At 41.3% G+C, this 21,972-nt stretch overlaps 1 protein-coding gene across 2 annotated transcripts in view; it reads right to left on the reverse strand.

Annotated features, from left to right (window-relative positions):
* Positions 1 to 21,972, reverse strand: part of arhgef10la (Rho guanine nucleotide exchange factor (GEF) 10-like a) — a 103,164-nt gene that overhangs the window by 43,772 nt on the left and 37,420 nt on the right. For both annotated transcript variants that reach the window (XM_019254940.2, XM_019254941.2), the window contains 5 exons: positions 21,458 to 21,603; positions 20,391 to 20,563; positions 16,881 to 16,996; positions 15,508 to 15,635; positions 4,548 to 4,648 (listed from right to left, as the gene is read on the reverse strand). In XM_019254940.2, the coding sequence (XP_019110485.2) occupies positions 4,548 to 4,648; positions 15,508 to 15,635; positions 16,881 to 16,996; positions 20,391 to 20,563; positions 21,458 to 21,603 (664 nt within the window). The remainder of the gene's footprint in view (positions 1 to 4,547; positions 4,649 to 15,507; positions 15,636 to 16,880; positions 16,997 to 20,390; positions 20,564 to 21,457; positions 21,604 to 21,972) is intronic.

A 21,972-nucleotide genomic window follows, 5' to 3' on the forward strand; every position in this document is an offset into this window, starting at 1 on the left:
CAGTTTTTTAAATACCACCACCTACTATGGGCTCCAAATTCTTATTGAAATGCTGAAAGGAGTTCAGAAAAAACATTGTGGTATTAACAAGGTATTGTTAATGGACAATACCCTGATTTTAATAGGGCATGCAGGAAAGTCTCTAAAAGCCACTGATATTCACACATGTGCCACAGGGAAGGCTGTGAAGTACAGCAGTGGGATATGGCAGTGTTTCCTCTGAATTGAGGTAACAGGGTAAACACTGGTATGGAGATGGGTCTGTGAAAATGAGTTTTGTGATGTCTAATCACTCACTAAATCATGCATGAGACCATTAGCTATTTGTGGTGTCCACCATTCAGGGACATTTCGGAGCACGGCACCCATTTCAAACTAAACAAGACCATGGTTCAGCGCGTTTGAAATGCTGATTCGACTGTAGGTCTCCCCTGAGCACAGGGCAGGCCTGCCTCCGCCTGCAATGAGGAGGAAGCTTCGGTGACAGTACACCATCCGTGAAATTAAATCAACAACTCGCTTATTGTAATTACATTTGGTTAAATGGGAAGGCAAAGTGTGGGTGTAATACAATTAACATGTAATTGTCATCCTGACCAGGTTGGTGCTGATCTATTTCCCCAAGGGATTCAATGAAATTCATCACCCCGCCCTCATCTCTACCATTTGTTTTTAAATGGACGATTTGACGAGTACCAGTGGGTCACAGCGCTGCTGTGCATGTGAGGTCATGAGTATTGATCTAGATACTGTAGCACATAACTTAGCATTATATAGTTCTTTATGACTTTTTGAAATTATATAACCTGATATTTTTTGCATTTATTAATTAATTTCAGGGTAAAAAGTAACTTTGAATAAATGACAAATCTTGGGTCTAAAATATTACAGAACTGGACAGTGACAGACAAACTACATTACTACATTTAAGTTCAGTCATGCAATAAATTAATTTAAAAAATGTAGCCAGCTAAAAAGACTGGCACAGATGGAATTTGACATTAAAACGTTGAAAGCTAAGACATAGAAGTATGGTGGATGTTAGACACAACCTCTCTGACAACCTGCATTCATTTCCTAAATTCTTTAGAGCAGATAAAAACATTTATTCAATAAGTGTGTCGTACATATATGATGTAAAATAACAAAAAAAACAACCTTGGGACAAGCTATAGCCCTGCTCTAGAAAGGTAGCTATGAAAAATTAACCCACTGATTAACTTTGTCCATGCAGGTCAATCACTTCATGCATTTGGAAAAAAACTTTGTTTAAGTAACCAAGCTGCTGTACTTGTATTATTATGACCTTCGTGCTCTTATTAGCTAAGCATGATTAACATTTCTATTAACTCAGCAGGTGCAGAGGATTTGCGTTATGTGGGTTTTCGACTGTGAATATGTATATGTATTCATATAAGCCATTTGAGAGATGAAAGTGAAAGGGCCTTGGATGACTGCCTTGAAAACAAGACATATCTTTGCAATTCATGTTCCATTTGCTTGGATCCCACACAAGGTGGTCTCTCTCCATGGATGGTTGGCCCATGTTTGGGACAATGATTTTACAGCTGTAGCGACATAATATACATGATACAATGAGTTATTACTATTGCTTTTTGGCAAAAAAAGAACTGTGGAACAGTAAAACTGGCATCTGTGTAACAGAATATCTGTCAATGAACTTTTGTGTATATAATATTTCTAATAAGTGCAAATCATTTGAGAAATTCTGTTCTTTGTAAATATATAATTTTCATATCATATCTTATTCTAAAACAAAATACAAATGTATTTGGTGTAGAGGTTTCCAAATAACTTAGACATAAAGAAAACATGCTAAACATGATTTAAAGGTCCAGTGTAAATGATTTAGCTGGCTCAATTTACAGAATATGGCAGAAATGGAATATGATAGGCATAACAGTGTTTTCATTAGTGTGTAATCACCTGAGAATATGAATTGTTATGTTTTTTTGTTGGTTTTTTAACCTTAGAATCAGCCTTTTATACCTACAGATGCTGCAGGTCCAAAACCATGTGGGAAGAAAAACAGAATACTGGCTCTAAAGTGAGTGTTTTGGCGTTTTGTTGGCATTTTGTTGGTAGCCACTGTAGTTTCTCCTTCAGGGTGTGTCGAGGGGGTTGCAATCAACAACTACATCACTAGTTGCCACAAAGTCCGACACGCTGATCTTTTAAATACTTGGCTGTCAAACATTTTAACCAAAGATGAGTGAATCGATATCTGAGTAAAACATGTCTTCTGGATGAAAGATGGTCTGTTTCTCTCTGCAGCCCCACTGTACAAATCTTTGTCTGGAGCTTGATATATAGAAATTGTTTGATGTCTTGACTGCAGCGGGTGTTTCTCTGTAATGTATCCCCTCCCTCTTTATTCATTTGCCCTAAAACTCTGTTTTTCTTTTCTTTCTAGTTTTTATTTTACTTCATGTCCTTGCTCTGCTATTTTATTACTTTTCCTTACACCTTGAAGCTTGTTCCCCTTGCGCTTGGCTGCTTGTCATGCTGGTGATTGAGGGATCAAAGCTTATTTTACTGTTGTTCTCACAGTAACTTGCCCAGGATAGCTGTGTTGGCTAAAGGCCTAAAACCTTACACCGTTAGATGTGTCAATTTACCCTGATCAGTGAACGCAGCTAAAAGTTTTCTCTAAATCAAAAGTAAGGCAAAGATTTTATGTTTATCTTAACACATAGAAGTATCATGTCTGTGACAAGTGCCCGAGGCTATAAGGTAGTTGGGTAGCATGACAAAGACAGATTGGTGCTGACGGTTGTGGCATTACAGAGTCAGTCAATATGAGCGTGAAAGCAATGTGTATTATTTACATTTTGATAGCATTTTATCCTACGACTTCAAAGTGTTCAGGGTGCGTTTCCCACAGGTGTAAGATCCAAACAAAGCAAGAAAATTCAATAGATGTTTATTTGGAGTTTTCTTTCCAAATAAATTAGAATATGGACCCCATGAATGTCAAGTATGAGTAAAGGAGGATAAAATGAATAGGGGGCTCCTGGTCCATATGACAGCTATGGATAACTTGCATGATTTGGCTTTGAATATCGCCCATGTCCACACAGCAGCCATATGGGAGGAGAGCTGCATGCTCTAACTATGCCACTGTCCTCATCAGTACGCCTGCTGTGTTGCTGATAAAGGTGTGAGCAACAAGGGAAGGCTGGGGATGCTGCGCTTCACTGCAGCCACAGCATCCTTTGCGCTCAGCCTGATGTTTTTTGATGCCACCCTGACACAAACCAAGCTCAGCTGGAGAGTCTACAGATGTACTCTATGCCTCGTGCTCCTCTATAACCCCATATGAGAGGTAGGCCAGCAATACAGAAGAAGAAGAAGAAGAAGAAGAAGAAGAAGAATCCAATGTGCCCTTGTGTGCTTTTCTTATTGAAATGCACAAGGATGAAGAATCTCAAGTGTCAGGAAACCTTCTGAGAACTGAAAACCTCTTGACCGAAACCTAACCCAAGTGGCATTGAACCTCCTACGACTATGCATGGGCATGGCTAATAAAAATAAAATATACTGAGAAATATATGGCTGGCCACTTATCTAAGCAAGACAATCAGTTGAATTTTCCGTGAATCTTTGTGCTGATTGTTCACAGTGATGGCCTCTAGGATGTACATAATAAATAAGCCACAGAATAAAAATTGGACCTACACAGGGCGTGTTGTGTATGCAGTCTGTCTCTAACATACTGCATACACAACATGCGCAGTAAAGTGTGTGTGACAAGAAAAAGCGCTCAAGGCAACACAGGCAGCAGGAAAGGATGGACAAAATAAGACTTGGGTGTGGAGTGTGTTGAACATGCGTGCCATCATGGCCAAACAAGCTGATTGATGTCCTCTGTAGTCCTGTCCCTGTTTTTTTTTTTCCACTGGATAACAGCACGCATTGACGAACCCCAGAGAGGAAGACCTCCTATACAACAGCGTGGTCAGACTGCATACTAGGCTTTGGACTGGGCAAAGCAAGGCAAGGGTTGGAGGAAAGAGGTTAGGAGGATAGAAAAGAACTGTGCTGCTCCCTGCTGGGCAGGGTCTGGCCATTCTTTTTTTTCATGAACGCTGACCATTTCTGAGTTTCCACAATCAAAGATATTCAGCATTTGGAGACTTTATAAAAGATCGCAAGTACATAGTTTCAAGGAATTCTAAGGCTTTTCAAGGCCTGGATCGAGTATGTAATATAGTAACCTTTGTTTGCCCAGTAAGATAGATGGAGTTGCTATTTTATGATGGAGGTTATTAATTTAACATTGTTCAAACACTTTACTCAGCACATAAACTTCTTATGACCCAATTGAGATTCTTGTTTTTTCTCTGATTATATAAGTCGTAACGCCGGTTATGCACTTATCCAATAGAGAATGAAGCAAACACTAATGGTGTGTCTGAGCCTCCGCCCTAAAACATTGTTACTACATTTCATTGCGTTACATCATCCTTTTTAAATAGAAAAGGCATAGTAATCCTTTTTGTGTGTTTGTGCGTGTTTGTACTCACGTAGTGCGATCTTGGCCAAGTGCAGACGGTTGACCCAGGAGATCTTACTCAGGGGGCTGGGAGTGTTCAGGACCACCATGAAACTTACAGGACGCCCTGACCTGGAAGAGAACACGCACAAAAACACAAACACATCAGATGTTGAAATTTTGTGTCACAAAGTGGTCTCTGAACAACACAAAATATTAAATTTACTTCTGCTGGCTTAGACTATTTTTTTTTTTTTGTCATAATTTGATAAGCTGAGGCGCAGAAACTGTGATCCTGGTATTTACTTGGACTTGACACCAAAACAGAAGAGCTAGAGCTGCAATTCATTGTGAATAAATAAATAACTGCAGCATTTTTAGCATGTGTGATTGTGTCTCAGTGTGACTGTGTGCAGGTGTTTTTTTTTGTTTTTTTTGGCAACCCTCTCTACGAGAGGAAGAAGTTAACAAGAAATCACTAATAGCACTGAAGTGTCTTCCAAGTTACATTCCCGTAATGTCTTATCTATATTCAAAAGCAACCATTTTGAATGAATGAAGTGCGATATTTATGTTACCTTTGGTTGAGGTAAGGAAAAGATCATGGTTTCTGTAAAATGTTGATCACGTTGTATTTTGTCATTCCAGTCATTGTGAAACATAACCATGTGCCTAAACATAACTATAATTAAGTTGATAATAATAATGTTGCAATTATTACAAGCAGAGTTCATATTGTAAGGTCGAATAATCTAACAGAAAACAATGAGATATGTCAGCATTTTGCAGATACATTCATAACAACATTTTTGCTTGTTAGATACTTTCATTAAAAACATTTCCTCATTATGATATTAGAAAATGTAATACCATGTCCTCCTGAATGTGTTTGTTGTTGTTAACTATATAAACGTTATTATATAAATATATTTCTTTCTGCTATTGTAAGTGTACCGTATGTACTGAAGAAGAGCCACTTAAAACAAACAAATATCTATGTATGAGTCTTGGGTAGTCTACTACTCCATATGCTGCCACCTCGGGCAACATCAGTGGGATGAAGACTACAAGTTTGAAAAAGAAAAAAATTGAGGCTTGGGAGAAAGAAGTGAGTTTACTACTACTCATCCCTGCTTGAGGCCAGTGACTTAAGGCTATTAGCCCTGAATTACACATCCAAATCTCCAATCATAGTGTCAGCAGTCGAGTTGGATGTTATGACAAGGAAGAAGAATGTGTGGGATACAAAAAACGATATCTCTGTGTCTGCTGCTCGACACAGAACAATGCAAACACAAATATAAATGTGCTGGCTGTTTAAAAAGTGGTTTGTACAAATATTTAAGCCTCCATCCTCAAAACAAGGCAACAGGTGGAGCTTAAGCAGTTCTGAAAACACAAAATCCGATGGCCGTACATAACAATAGAACGATTAATTGGTATGAGGCTATGCCAGAAAAGAAAAAGATTAAACTTGTTGGTGTCTTCACAAAAGAAAAAAATGATAAATTATCAACAGATCTGCAATTAAAAACCTAAATAATAATAATACTAATAATAAAATAAAAATAATAATAATGACAAAGGGTCACACTGATCTCAAAAGGTGTGATTGTCATTTCTGGTTCCAAATGCTGCTGAGTTCAAAAGTGGGTGGTAAAAAATGTCAAATGGTCATTGAGGATAATCCAACTTTTCCATCACCTCCTACTTTATCTTGAACATCAGGCTGTATTTACTGAGGGTCTGGCATCACAGAAGGGGAGGGAATTATAGGATTTTGATTTAAACTGGGCAAAAGTGCATTTTGACATTTACTGTAGATGTGCTACATTAAAAAAAAAAAGGAGAAAAATACAGTCTGGGAAAAAGGGCCCCCTACAAGAAAACAAAATTTTTCATTTCATGGGACTTTAAGTTTAATACATCAAGATTTTTTCCTGTCAGAACAGCCTGCTTGTCGTTTTACAGCGGTTCAGGCCTGTAAGCCAAGGCTTTATGATTCCAGCCTGCACGTCAACATTCAGGGCGGGTTGCAATGACCACACAGCCTGGTCACAGTGAACTGCTTCTAGGTGAGCTTCAACACTCAAAATGCCACTAATGTGCGGGCTCCGCTGGGATCAGGCACTACCAGTATAGGCTCTAATCAGTAAGAGCTTTTTGGTGCCAATTCAAGCTCAGACACAATACGAGACCAGATCCCGTGTATGTCTGTTTGTGTGTAGGAGAGAGACAGAGAGAGAGAGAGATGGAGGAAACAGGTGATGTCACATCAGGATTTATAAGCCAAGTCCTTGCGAGCTGTATATTAACCAATCCATTCTTTAACATACAGTATTTACTTAAATGCATTCATCTTAACTCAACATTATTTATGCTGTTTTTGTGTTGTGCAGAACAATTGGCCTTTTTTCAAAAAAGAGATTTCATTCTCATTTAGACTGGTATAATAGAGGAGAAAATGTTATGAATACCAAAGACACAAATGGAGTGTAATATGCTGCAGGACTGGTGTGAAAAGTTTCCATGAACCTTTTTTTGCCTCAGAACTGGGTCACTGTTGGAAACCATTGTAAAAAGCCACAAATTCAACACCTGCCATTTCTCTGCAAAGAAGCAAACTGCAAACGTTTCCGAGGCACCTTTCCAGCCTGCAGGGGGTAAGTGTTTGATATTCAAAACATCAGCTTTTTTTGGTGGAACATTCCTTTAACCTCCTTATACACAGTAACGTTTAAACCGGCAAAACAAACTTTGTGATTACCACACATAAATAAATGGAGGCGTTGAAAAGTTTAATAAATTAAAACAGCATAATCATGCACGACACTGACTAATCTATGCATGTATTTCTTATTATGAATGCAGAATTTAAAGTTTAACAGAGTTGAAAAATAACCTGTCTCCATCTTCAATATAAATCACATGAGAAGAGCCTTGTAACATGTCATATCACACATCTTTATACGGGAATTTGCATTTTGCCTCTGTCCCTGTATGGTAATTGAGATTATTTTGACAAGTGGTTAATATGTTGTCATTTTCTTACAGTGTAAGTGCATATTTCTTTGTGGTTCCCTTATAGAATAGGAAAAGGTACAGATTATTTGCCAAACACAACACTAAGTTTGATTTGTTCCTGACAAAAAAACAACAAAATTAAAACAAGACTGCTGATGGTAAAGTAAAACAATAACAGAAAATAATTTGCTTTTCTGTGTTTTATGCCTTGCAGCACTATTTAACCTTTTATCCTTTTAGGATTCTTTCACTGCTGAAAGAAATTGGTGCCAGTAGAGACAGTACTAAAGTGCATTTCCATTGAAGTGCTGAATAACAAAAAATGGATGTGTCCTAAATTTAATCGAATGGCTTCAATTTGAAGTGAACGTTTCAAACTGATTATTCAGATATCATTTTAAATTTGGTTTTCTATCAATTGGCTTCTTACATCAAATTTGTGTTATTAAGAGGTACGTGGGGACGAGGGACTTTCACTGACTGTTCAGAAGAGGACTGCAGACTCCTTTTTAGGTTGACAACAGTTAACACTCTCACTGAGCCACAAGCCGTCAGGTGTTTCGTCTTCTCTATGCCCCTCGGGTCTTTCTCTCCATGAACTGAAAGAGCTACAGATTGTATCTAGCCAGTACTAGGGCACAAAGCAGAAGATGACATGTGGTAAACAAATAAACATCAGTCAATGGTTTTATAAGGATGTTCATACTTATATGGTTATATACTTTATTTTGAACATTCATATAGCAGCAGACAACTATTTGCTATGTAAATATATATCGTGAGTAGAGAATGATGTCACACTCCATATCCCTGTGTTATTCCCTGAGCTGCGTTTATTATATCCAAACAGGATGGCTGCACGTGCATGTGAATACAACTGTTTGCTCTGAGGAGGCTGATTGCCTGAAACAGCGTTTCGTTTTTCTCATCTACATCTGTGAGTGAGGACCAGAGCTGCTGATTGTTGGAAGTGGAAAAGACTAACAAAGATGGTTTAAGTGAGTTTTCGTTGCTGTCCCATATTCCGAGCTAACATTACCTGTTTTGTCACTTGAGTCTGGTGAGTCGTAGTGGCCATTTGTTTTGGTGTGAGATATAAATCTTTTTAGCGCTCAGATGTCCGAGAAAGATTTTGTTCATGTCTCGGCTCCATAGTGCCAAGAATATGCTGGCGTCCTGGATAGTGCTGTGGGCTATGATTTATGGTAGCACATGAGCTAAACATGTATATGATCATTATATTCATAGAATATGTCTCAGTCTCACTGTGATGTTGTCTCCTGGTTGGCACTTTTCCCCGGTATGTCTTTTCTCAACTGATCACTCCAGCTGCTGTGTTATTATTTGTGGCAGGGAGCTACCCACAGAAAGACATGCTGTTGAATGTAACCGAATATAAGAACATGTTATGAGACACAATGGGCGTGATTCTACGAGACATGGAGCTCAGTTCACAACCCCAGTGTCAAACCAGCCATTGCCACATGTCTCTGCTTACATCCAAAATCACCTGAATATCACCAGTGGAGGGGAAAAAATGGCCAAGAGATAGATGGGTATGTTTTTGTGAGAGTGATTTAAGAAAGTTTCAACAGCTAATAAAAAACACAAGTAAAGTCTATACCAGTCAATACAGAAACAAGCCCAGAAATGCAAGGTCTCTCCCAGAGCTAATTGTTTATAAGTCGATTTTTCTCTTTGTGGGTTTAACTGAGAGCCATAACTTAAAACCAACATACTGTTCATAAACACAGGATGGATTTTATACTCTGCATAGGTTGTATTACATTTAAGGCAGATAAATAGACCATTTTAACTCTAACTATTTCATCATGTTTTGAGCTTGTTAGACCGCTAGCCATGTCTCTGTTTATATATCTGACTCTGCTGTCAACTAAATAACTTGTTAATGCTGAGCCTTCTAAAGTGAGACTGGCAGCTATGGCCCTGAGTTAGCAATGACTCAGCTGGTGCCTATTCATTGACAGGGGGCACTCTGTTGTCTGGATTGATCAGGCTTTATTGGAACTACAAGTAAGCTGTCTGGCCAAGGATGAGATGTCTTCTTAAAAAGGACTAAGCAGCTTTCCAAAAATAATAGCCCTGCTTCAGTCACCTGTACAACTATTCCACAGTGATTCAGGGTGGATGAAAGAAAGAAAAGGAGAGTGCAAGAGAGCCTGTGAAAGGAGGGGTGCGTGGGGAGGGGGGCGTCTCATCCACACATAAGGAAGACAATTTCACATTCAGACATCATTAGAAGGTAATAGAGTGGAGAACAGTGCACAGCTTCTGTCATACCTGCCGTTGCCCGCTGCAAATTCATTTTCATTTCATAGAGCAGGGAAGGAAATGGCAGAGAAACACACACATAGTGAAAAACGAGGGAGAGAGAGAGAGAAAGAGATTTCAGACAGGAGCAGAATAAAGTAAGTAAGATCTCAAACTTCCTTGACGTGTTGAAGCTTTCACAAAGAGGTGTAATTCATACCATTCACTGCTTAAATATAGCGGAGGCAATTTGCCGAAGACAGAGGGGGAGATGGGGTGTGACGAGAATACAACTACTCACTTGGTTGGATTCCTAAGGCAACACTTCATGCCCACACGGCCTCAAACATGCTAAACTGAGAGCAGTCTCCGATTCCTCCCTCCCGCCTGCTGATTGACAGCCGCAGTGCAGGTGTGGTGCACTGCCAGAATGGAGAACTAGACTCGGACATGCTGGCAGAGGGGAGACGAGGAGGGGAGCCGAGAGATATAAGGAGAGTCCAAAAAGGGAGGGGAGGAGAGAGGAGAGAGGGCAGAGAGGCGGTGGGGGTGGGGGTACGAGGGAGCAAAGCGAGGTGTCCGCTCGGGTTGATTTATGGGAGCAGGTCAGTGCCGAAGCACACGTGTGACACTAATGCACAAGGACGGGACAGATGTAGGAGTGAGTGCTGAGTGGCAGCCTGTCATGCACCCATCCTTCAGTTCACCTCCACCCTCCAGAGATACAAACAGTCACAGAGAAAGTCTGCTCTGCAAATAGTGAGATGAGTTAAAGGACATGGTTCAGTGTCCCTATGGGAGGTTGTTGATCTAGTTCTGGACGGACCTGACAATCAGTCATAGAAAAATGTTACAAGAGATGGACTCTGGACTGGATGTGATTTAGAGAGGTGACAGGACTGTGTAACAAACTGAAGAGTGGACAGAAAGAGGCACAGGATTCTCTACAGGAAGTATACAATTTGCCTGACAACAACAGAAAGATGTGGAGTTCCTGATAAAAGTTTGATTGCATTATTAGACTTAATTAAAGGTTCTTAGCTGAACTCTAAATGGTTAGTTTCGAGGGTGAATAAAATAGATATATAATAGAATCCCCATCCAACAACTAACTACAGTATACGCTGCCATCACTGTGTGAATGACTAACAGCACTGTAACACACTATTCCTGTGTATGACGCAAGCTAATGAACAACTATTCAATCTGATCTGACCTTTCATACTGTTGTTCACAAGTAAATACCTGGTTGTCATCATTTATACAAGACACTGGAAATGTGCATGTCGCTGAACCGTAGAATTATCCGACCTTGAATGAATCTGTGTTAAACGATGCTGTTAACTTTCACTTTATGTGCTCGCTGCAGTGTTTCTGCTACCAGATGGCGGTGACCTGGCATTAATTAGGATTTCTTCTTCTTCTTGGTACGCTCACAATAAGAAAAGTCAACACACAAACACTCAGTAATCATCACTATCTGTGATTGAGTGGAGTGGAATCGACAGCCAAGATTATCAACTTGGGGTTACACCCCGTAGCAGATGTACATTATAGAAAGATACAAATTCAACTGTGTGGCGTAAAATAACTGCATTAGAACAGCATGAAAATTTGGGTTTTAATCTTGTCAGCAATTTGTTAAAGGGGTCAAACCAACCACATAAAATGGATGTGAGTGGAGTATCTAACAAAAGCTGTCTATATTAAAATGAATCTAGGGCAAACATTATGTGAAGATTAGGTCAAATACTTCCTCTGTAAATAAGTTAATGTGCACTTTATCCCTTTGTGGTTTGACTACTCAAGGAGCAACACAAACCTTTAAACTACAGCTGACCAAAGAAAATGTACCGTAGGTGCCCTTCAGCTCCAGCCCCGCTGCACCTGGCAACTGGCTAAAAGTGGAGGACTGTGGTTATTCTTGGTCGCTTCCAGGTGTGCAATGTGTGAATGTGAAGAACAGAGGGGAAAAAAAATATGTGCTGTCCCTGGATAAATCAGGCTGAACACAACAGAGCAGAGGTTAGGGTGTTATTCAAATACTATTACACACTAAATACAAGAATGTGACAGATGTCATAGTAACACTCCAGCATCTTGAGTTAAGAACACTATGATGTCTTTATTTCTCAGGGTTAGATATTGAACCATGTCCTTTAACTCATCTCAGTCACAGAGAAAGTCTGCTCTGCAGATACTGTTTGTATCTCTGGAGGGTGGAGGTGAACTGAAGGACGGGTGCATGACAGGCTGCCACTCAGATTATCTTTTTCTGTAATTTAGGTGAACAACTCTTTAAGTGTGATCCTGCCATACGTCTATCCACAGCACGTCTTCTTCTACTTCTTCTACAGATGAAACAATCCTCTGCTGTCATAAGGTCATAAGGACTCTCCAGAGACTCTTTGGGAGCACGTCTGCCAGAGACGCTCTGCCAGAACGAACTAAAGATGGTGAGATGAGACTGTAAGGTCTGCGAATCGCCCTTGCAGGTAGCCTGCACACCCTCCATGTCTTCAGGCTGACAATACGTTTCCTTCACGTATGATAGTGGGAATGGAGGATGAGCAACAAACACATTTGTTTAAAGTATGAAATTTAAACTCTGTATCTATCATTTGCCAGTATGGCCCCTGTATCTATGCCTGTGGTTTCTCCAGCAGACGCAGTAAAAAAGGATGTTAATGAACTGCTGTCACACGTAGGCTGGTGCCTTTGAGGCAGCAGTCAGGATTCTCTCCACGTACTCAGTCTGTTTGCAGTGTGGAGGCTGTGATGTGCTGCCTGACTGCCGAGAGTCGCTTGCGGCCAAGACAGGAGGGGACCAACTCAGTACAGGGGGTCCCTGCTGCGGTCCCACTCACTCCCCAGCAGAGCAAAGTCTCAGCTCTTTTCGCCCATGTGTATGTGTGTTTCTTTCTTTACGGTGGATGCTTGTTTGTGTGCAGGTGCCTTTGTAAGCAAGAAGCACAAGTGAATACATGTAGTGTGCATCGACTCTGGATGCACTTTTGACCTGTAGAAATACCCATTAAAGTAACAAAACAGAGAAGGATAACAAGGGAGGACCAGTGTATGTGTGCGTGATTATGTGGATGAGTTTGTGTTTGTGAGAAAGAGAGAACCAGTCTGCCTGCTGCTCTCCCCTGCAATGTGCCACTGCTGCACCCTGGGTAGTGTCAGAATGGTTTGGGCACCCACTGTGCCACCTGTCACCCCCAGCCCTGGTCCAGCCACCCGACACAGAGGCGCAGCCTCAATTAGATCACTATCACACAACCAGGATTGGACTCTTTTTCCCTACAGGAGATTTCTCTCTTTTAGCTGACTTTGTTATCTTTTACCTCTCCACAAAAACCGTAGCCATCTCCAAGTAGGATTTCAGCACAGGTCTTGCCCTAAATTATTTAAGTTTTTAAATACAAATCTACAGCTTGGACATATGTAGGGGTGGGGAATCTCCTTGTCAGTGTAGTTGCTAATGACGTTATCGCAAGAACTCAGCAAATAGGGTACCCCTTGAAGGGGAATTCGGGGACTCTCTTGTAAGCACGACATCTGGCTCCACCAAACATCTGAGTAAGCAGATTGGCCCTGCAGGCCTGGTGTGACAACCGACGAGGAAGCTGGGAGATGTGGGAGAACTGATCTGCACAGCTCCGCTGCTCAAGCTGTCACTTTAGCTTGGCTTGGCACAGTTAGATTCTCCTTGGCTCTAAAGCATTAGGCCCACTCTTCTGACTGCCGCTGCCCTGCCGGCACCGAGCCAAGCTTTTCATGGGGGAGGTCGATCATCACTCTCACTCTTTCTTTCTTCCTCTCCTTCTCCTGCTTTGTCTCTCTCAGCAGGGCCCTGGCTTTTCTATGGCAATCTTTTTCTTTTTGTCCTCTCCTACCTCTTTCTTATCCTATGCCCACCAGAAACCACAAAATGGGATCCATTATAGTCTGCCATTATTTGCTATTCCCAGCTTCTCTGCAGTTCTCTAAGCTACTCATATGCTCTCTACTTGGGATCTTTGTTCTTCTCTAAGTAGGTGTTCAGTCATTCAGGAGTCACTCCACCCAACAGGATCAGGATGTTAAGACAACCACTTTGACATCCTTAGTATAACAAGGTAACTTGCTATGGACTGCATATCTGCTCTGCTGAACAACACTGCACCTGCTGCTGCTCTGTTTGGACAGATAAAGTAAAACATTACATTTCTGCTACCAGCCATACATATTGGGGATGCACAAAATTGAATATTGCTGATATCCAATATGCCAAATTCATTTTGGCCACTTGTATATACACACTTTTTTCTCACCTAATTGCAGAGAACATCAAGTACTTCCTGCAGTGGAATTAACATATTATTATACATACTCTTATCATAATGGCATGTAGGCAGATGCAGACATAAAATACATGCTTTTCAAAAATGTCCCATTCACTGGGCAAAATACCATGCCAGCTTTCTTTTCTTTTTCTCGTTTCTATTTGTTCTTGGAAAAATTTGTGATAATAACACCTTTTAAGATGAAGACGTTAATTTGTAGAGCTGAAGGGATGTGAATGGGCTCCTCATTGCATGACTGAGCAATCACTGCAGAACAATTTTGCTGTTCGGTTTTGGACACAAAGAAAAAGAAAAAAACTCCTCCACACAGCAGCAACATACCTGTGTTGTTTTTTAATATAATTAAAGCAAAAATCCTATCAGCAGATCATATCAACAAAAACCTTCATTTTGGGCTGATAAGATATTTAATTATAAAGCCTTCATAGATACGGATGACATGCATATATTATTGTGCAACTCTCCATAAAAGTGTTACCACACAACTAGCAGGAGATGAAGCATATACTTTGCCAAATGCTAAATAAGTTGTGCTAAATAAGACACACACTGTAAATATAAAATAAGATGAATCTTAGTTGAGCAACTCAGGAAAGTTACGCACTAAGGTTTGCACTTAAAAAAATCAGGCCTTACTTGACTCAACGTGCTACCCAACTACTAATACAGGTTGTGGTCATCTCATGACTTGATTACTGTAACGCCTTCCTGACGGGCCTCCCAGCCTGCACGGTGAAACCTCTCCTGATGATCCAGAACATGGCAGTGCACCTGGTTTTTAATCAACCCCAAATGGCACATGTTACTTTGCTGCTCATTGAGCTGCACTTGCTACCTGTAGCAGTCCTCATCAAATTCAAATCGCTAATGCTCGCCTATAAACTAGTCTAAACTAAATAAACTGGTTTTGCACCCACCTACTTAGATGCCCTTATACAGGCATTTGTTACCTGTATAAGGGACCATTGTGCAGAAAAGTTATGCACTGTTTGCTAAAGTGTCCAAATTCAAACCTGCAGAAGGAACGTTTTGTCGAGAATATTTATTATTCCATCCAGGTAGTGAAGGAAATGAATTATTTCAGTCAGGTAATTACCCACTTCTGACAGAATAAACTGTTCTCGCCTCTAATTTGCAAAAGGTCAAGGTGTACTGTTGGCCCCTTGATCCATATGAATATATGTACTTTTTAAATCAGTTACCAACATAGAAAAACCTTTGGTGTTACTGCTGCTGCATGTTTTGTTGACTTTGCTGTTGCTGCTGTGAATTGAATTTATGCTCTTATACCCAAACATATTCAGCACCTTGTACTCAGAGCACATCTGTATGAGAGATACTACTCACTTGTCTGGCCTGCCAGGCACCTGCAGGCGTAAGCGACATTTGTTAGCACTCTGGATCTGTTCTTCTTTGATGCGAATAAGCCGCTGCAGAGCCAGACACCAGTCCTGGGCCACAGTGGTGTTCAGGTTCTTTGATGGAGGAACACACAGAGTTAAAACGTGTTTCAGAGCTGTAGCATTACAGGTATACTGTAGATGTAGATGTACATATTTTTACACACAAACAAACACACATCCATTCACATAAAGCTGTAGTGCTTTATTTGAAGACGCACGGTTGTGGCATTTTATCTGCTTAAATGCAACGTTGAATTTACTTCAACAGCAACATCCATTTTACAGTAAAACCACCATCCCTGAAGTCAAATATAATCAAATCAATTTTCTGAAGTCAATGAGCTGTGTAGAAGTATTTCATCTATTTGTTAGTTGGACAATATTCTAAAAAGTGTAAAGTGAAAATCAGTCATTTTGTGCCAGACCAATATCCCCTCCTGAGGACATTGTGCTCATTAAGTGCAGGGAAGCAAAAGGTGCCACCATTAGCCTAAGAGGCTCTTTGGTGATTGCTGGAGTATACCCCCCTGATGTAGTGTATGGTGCTGTTAATGTGTTAGTGGCAGACTACTGGGAAGTGCCCTGATTTGAACACTACAGGGGGGAGGTGGCACTACTGTGACATACAGTAGCAAATCTGACACTTCTAACTTGTATATCAGAGGGAACATTATATTCCCACCATTGTGGCACCGCTGATGACGAGACAGATGGGAGACTTCATGCTTTTACAAATTGATGCTTCCAGAAGCATATGAGGCTGCTCTTTGATCCCATTTTAAACATCTACAATTCTTTTGCAATTTCTTTGAGGGGACTAGCTGAAAGAAATTTCCCCACATGATTACCCTTGTACCATTCAAATTTGATCTGTTAGTTTGAGCTGAAACTGGAAATTTAAATTTACTTAAATGTTACCCTGTCTAATAGTATGTATAAGTGTATAAAATGTTCCATGTTTTATAGTGTATAGTTATAGACTTTTTTTTGATATTCCAGTCAATGTCATGAAAGAACTGGCTTAGAAGTAAGACTGAAAGAAGCTTTTGGAGGAGATTATAGCACATTTGAAGGTCAGTCTGAGGCCTGTTTGAACCAAGTTTTTTTTAAAGAAAACCCAGACAGTGATGTGATAAATGTAACAATCTGTGACTACAGTGGTTTGGTCTGTAGAACAAGTTTGACTGAGAAAACCTATGCCCAAGACCATGCGTTCTGCCTGACATTGTTGCATTATATATTTTGTATTATACATGTTTGTCTGTGAAACAGTCCAACCATAGTTAGTTAGTAAGTGTAATGTGAAATGACACATACTTGATACATCCCCTGCAGCGTGCCCACAAGGAGAGTAACCTCCTCCACTACAGACAGGTCATGTTGCAGTTCCTGCAGCTCCTGGTAAAGCCGTGGAGGGCCCAGGATCGCTTTACCTAAAAGGTGGAAGATATAAAAAGTAGGAATAATAAGAGCAACAATGTTTTGTTTGACCAACAGACCAAAACCAAGAGGTTTTCAATAGACAGAAATAAAAAAGAGAAATCACATTTTTAAACCACTGAAAAAGGAAGCCAGCAGCTCATACCTACAACAGAGGCTACTTATGTTGCATGGACATGTTTTGGATATGAAAAGTCTGATGCGGACCAGAAAAAAAACACCACTAACTACGTTTACCACCTGCACAAGAACCATGTCAATCAGTATGTGGTGAGTCTACAGAGGAGAGGCACAACAGTACAGTTGAGTGGTCAAAACAAACCCCAGACTCAGACTTTGCAAGAGGCTTATACCCACAGCAGATCATACGGCAAAGAAGCACGAAGATGGAAATAGATAATGGCTGTTGTTGCAACGTCCGTTTAAAATGTAATAAGAAAAATGCCTTTCCTTGTGCCCATTTTCTATAAATAATTTAAGAAAGATAAGATATACTTTAAAGCTCCAGCCCCACCCTGACCCTGATGAGGATAAGCGCTTACAGATAATGGATGGAAGATATACTTTACTGTCCCAGAGAGGAAATTAGACTTGGACAATAGTGCTACCCACAGCTGCAATCATTATAAGTGGTAAACCACAATGCACAATAATGAATTACATAACAACAAAACCTAACAAAAGGATATGTAAAATATTGCAAATTCCTTTTGGGATAAGAAATATAAATACAGGGACATTTTAAAATCATAGTCATATTCATTGCATGCATTACATTTACAAGATATATATCAAGATATAATACATATCGTATTATCTGGATATGAAATTACCCATATTGGGTATCAGATTTTGGTCACAGCCCAGACATGCAAAATGTATGAAAGTTCAAGGTTGAAGTGAGAATACAATGACATTGCCTCTGAGAACTGTCGGAAGTGTGGTAAGAAAAGTTGCTCTTGCTGAAACTCCAGTGGAACTAATAAAAGAGGTTCAATGTGCAGATGGATCAATCTTCATTATTTGTTGAACTACAGAGAGTGAATTTATGAGTAAAAACAATCAGATGGAGAAACTGTTATTTGGAGCTATGATGCCCTTTTGCTGGCCAAAAGGAATGCAGGTGTCTCATTAGACGCAAAATTCAGCATTGATTTGAGGCCCGCTACCTTCAAAGTCTCTCTCTCTCCTACTGCTGTGAATCGATAGCTGTGTCTCCTGCTGTCTGCCATCCTCTGTCCGAGCTCCCCTCGGCCCACATCTTCCCAGCAGCAGGCTCCGTGAGAACTGCCTAATTAAATTCCGCAGGCAGATTTTGCTCCAGATCTGTCCTGCACTGTCACCGGTGCCATATAAAAAAGTAGCAGAAGAGCTGAGGCGGTAGGTGGGCTTAGTGAGGCATGCTCCTCCGACGGGACCTGCCGCCTTTTGTCTATCTACGTGCATAAATGGACTGAGAGGGAAGCTGTGAGAGAGAAGGGAGTGAGGAGAAGAGAGGGGTGGGCTGGGATTGTTCATTTAAAGAGCTCAATTGTAGCTTTTGGGGGTTTAATGGGATCTTTGTCCCAGGCAGCCTGTGACATCTGTCAAAGGAATCAATAGGTGAAACATCTGAATATAAAAGGGTGTGCTGCAAGCTGCAAGAACAATGTCTTCCTGTCCGCTCCGTAGGGATTGTCAGGACCCCTTGTGCAGGTTCGTTGAGTTCTCTCTCTGGGGCCTGCTGTTGGCTACAGCCCAAGAGGTGAATGTGCTGAGTTGTAATCCAGCGTAATCCCGTTGGTGAGGCAGGATATGGTTTTCACACTCAGACACGGCTATCCACACCGGCCGCCAGGCACGTAGCTCACTTGTATGGAAGGCCAGAGCCCAGAGGTGTCCATCCCTGCTTTCTCTGGAATAAGTCAGCAATCTAGCACTCAGCTGCTGTGCCAGTGATGCTAGCCAGTGGATTTAAAGACAATGCAGCTTCTACACCTGCATGAAAACCCTTTGTCTGATCCACAGCCAAAGCTCACTGGTACACTTCTGACGACAAAAAAAAAAAAAAACAGCACTCCTGACAGCAGGTCAAAAGAGAAGCATTAATGAGGGAGGTGTTATGGAGGCAGAATAAGGCTAAGACAGCATAAGAGTAAACAACCCAAACACTGCTCCCAAAAAAGAGCACACATTGGTGGGCTTTCTGCATGTTGAGCACAACAGACAGGGACAGAGACAGCCCGACAAAGACATAGACAAAGACAAAGGGTGAAGAGAAAGAAAGACGGGTCTGTGTTTCCCTAAGGGCTGGCTTTCTTCAATAAAGATGGGTACCAGGGTCTGCAGAGGATGAAAAATGACTCCATTTTGAGCTATGCTGAGGGAGCACAGGATTTAGACTAGACACCACTGAATGACATCACTGGAGATAAAACTATAAATAGATTGGACAGCTTGTCTGAATGAAAATTTGAGAATCGGCCACACAGATGTTCAGGGAGGTTTCTGGATAGACATGATTAAGGTGGCCGGCACTGTGTCGAAAAAAAAAAAGCGAAGAGACAATATCAGAGTCAGAATCCAGCACCCTCTGTGGGGTACAACGGTTGCAGTGTCAGACAGAAGTAAAGGAAGAGAGAAAGCCACTGAGAGCTAACCTTAAATGATCCCAAACCTTGCAGCAAAGTTGTGAGTATACGAGTACACACTACCTGAACAAAAGTGAAAACCTAATCCGGGGAGAATCCAAACTAGCTCTCAGAACAGTAGCTGCTTGCTGAGCATGACACGTTAACTCTGAAGAAGGCACCATTAATATTTAAGTCATGGAGTTGCAACTTTAAAAAGCCTGTACCATTACATCCTGATAAGGCTTTGTATCTCCCGTTTCCCATGGCACATTTATCAGAGATCTCGTCAAGCTCTGTATACACCAGAGTTTAGTGAGAGGTGGTGGGGGAACTAGTGTTTCAACCACCGATTCATATCTACTGCTACTGGCTCTCTAATTGGGCCTAGAAAGGGAGGGAATAATCTCTGCAGATTGATGACTCCACTCTAGATCTGTTTGTGGTCTATCAGAGAGTGAAATGAGACTGTGGGGATGCTGCGGCAGGGGGCTCTCTACCCCCACATCTCTCTCCAAGATAAAACACCCTAGGCAGATAGGAACAAGTGACCGTCATCACTATCCTCCTCACAAACACATCCTCAATCAGAATGACAAGCAGCACGGATGCATCTCCAGGCCTCCGCGGGATGCTTGAGAACAGAAACAGATTAGTCTTGCTGAGTCAGAATAAGGGGCTAAGACTAAAAAGCCAGTCCAAGTGATGAGATTAACTACAGGATGACACATAGGGGAAAGGAATGATATAGGAGCGGTTCACATTTCTTTATTTTTACCTGATGTGCAGACACTGCTTGGCCGCTTGACCCCGCTCTGTTGAAAGAAGGTGTCTTTGTTTTGAGAGCCCTCCTGCCCCACCTCGACTACTTGCACCTGTTGCAAGGGGGCGCTCCACTTCATGGTGTACTTGGGGCCGACTGGGACTAGGCTGCTGATATCCGGAGGCCCCCTGGTGGAGATGACAAGAATAAAATTAGAGGAGGGAGTTTTAAAGAAAAACAACCTTAGAGAAATCCCCTCCCTTTCCGCATCCTGCTAACGGCACTACACCCTGCCTCTCCATAGAAGATGATGCTCTTTGAAATGTCAGAAGAAGAGTCGGGAGTGAGAATTAGAATCTGTATGATCACCCATGTTCCTCGCCAAAATTGTACCCCTGGCTGTGAGGAGTTCATTGCTATTCATGTATTCCTGTAATCACGCAGACAATCAACATTGTGATCGGTTTGTGAAGATCCTGGAGGGCAGACAAAGTCAACTTCGGGACACTTGAGTTGAATAAGACGTAGAGTGATAATTACTTTGAAGGCTGAAAAAAAGGGGCTTTAAGGGACATCTTTGACAGGAGCTTTGCAAAAATATACAAAATCCCTTTCACTTACTTGGGGAGAGAGAGAGAGAGGGAGGAAAAGAGAGAGAGAGAGAGAGAGAGAGAGAGAGAGAGAGAGAGATGTGATCAATGGTGCTGTCACATAAGATAAATTGGAAAGAAACCAAAAAATGTTTTATGTCAGTAATCTAGGACTCCTGTAGCTGTAGTTAGGCATTCTACCATTTGTTTAAAGCTGATAAAGCTCCTGCAACTCCAGATAGTGCTCAAAACCCCTAGCAGCTATTTCTCTTTCCTATGCAGTTTGCCAAAATATCCTTGCAAAACCTAGGGCATCACATTAGAGCCCCGTGCCACCTAACAGCTATTTCTCCTAACTGTGCAGTTCAGCAGACTCTCCTTTTCAAAACTTACACACAACTTCATGCTCGAGCTGCAAATTATGAGCGCATTAGCAAAGTATTTTGGAATGCGAGGACATTTAGCTCAGCTTGTTCTACAAGAGGGACTTACTTGACATTTATGTTGGCGCAGATGAGTACATCATCAAAGAGGAAGACCTTTCTCTCTTTTGACTTCAGGACTTGTCCCCGCTCACCGTACACGGTCTCAATAAGCGTCTCACAAAGGACCAGTGACCCCTGCTCCGAGTTCAGTTGCTAAAAGGGACACAGCAATCAGATCAGAGGCTGAGGAGACAGCATCACAAAGGGCCTGTCCTCCAGTGTTCAGTGCCTGGAGGACACAGAAGTCAGGCTTGGAGGAACAGATGTCTCATCAGGGATTAGCAACACATTCATGCTGCTGAAGGTCATTTATTGTGTGTATACGTATACACACACACACACACACACAAGGCATACACACACTTCTCTAGCTTGTCCATGCTCAGTAAAATTAGAGAGAGAAAGAGAGAGAATGCACATTTGCCTTTGATGAGAGGGACCTAAAGACAAATGTTTAATGGGGCTAAAGGAGCTGCCAGAAACCTTTATTTTATTTGACTTTTTTGAACACACGTTCCGATC

Source organism: Larimichthys crocea, chromosome VI (assembly GCF_000972845.2).
Source record: "Larimichthys crocea isolate SSNF chromosome VI, L_crocea_2.0, whole genome shotgun sequence".
Lineage (NCBI taxonomy): Eukaryota > Metazoa > Chordata > Actinopteri > Sciaenidae > Larimichthys > Larimichthys crocea.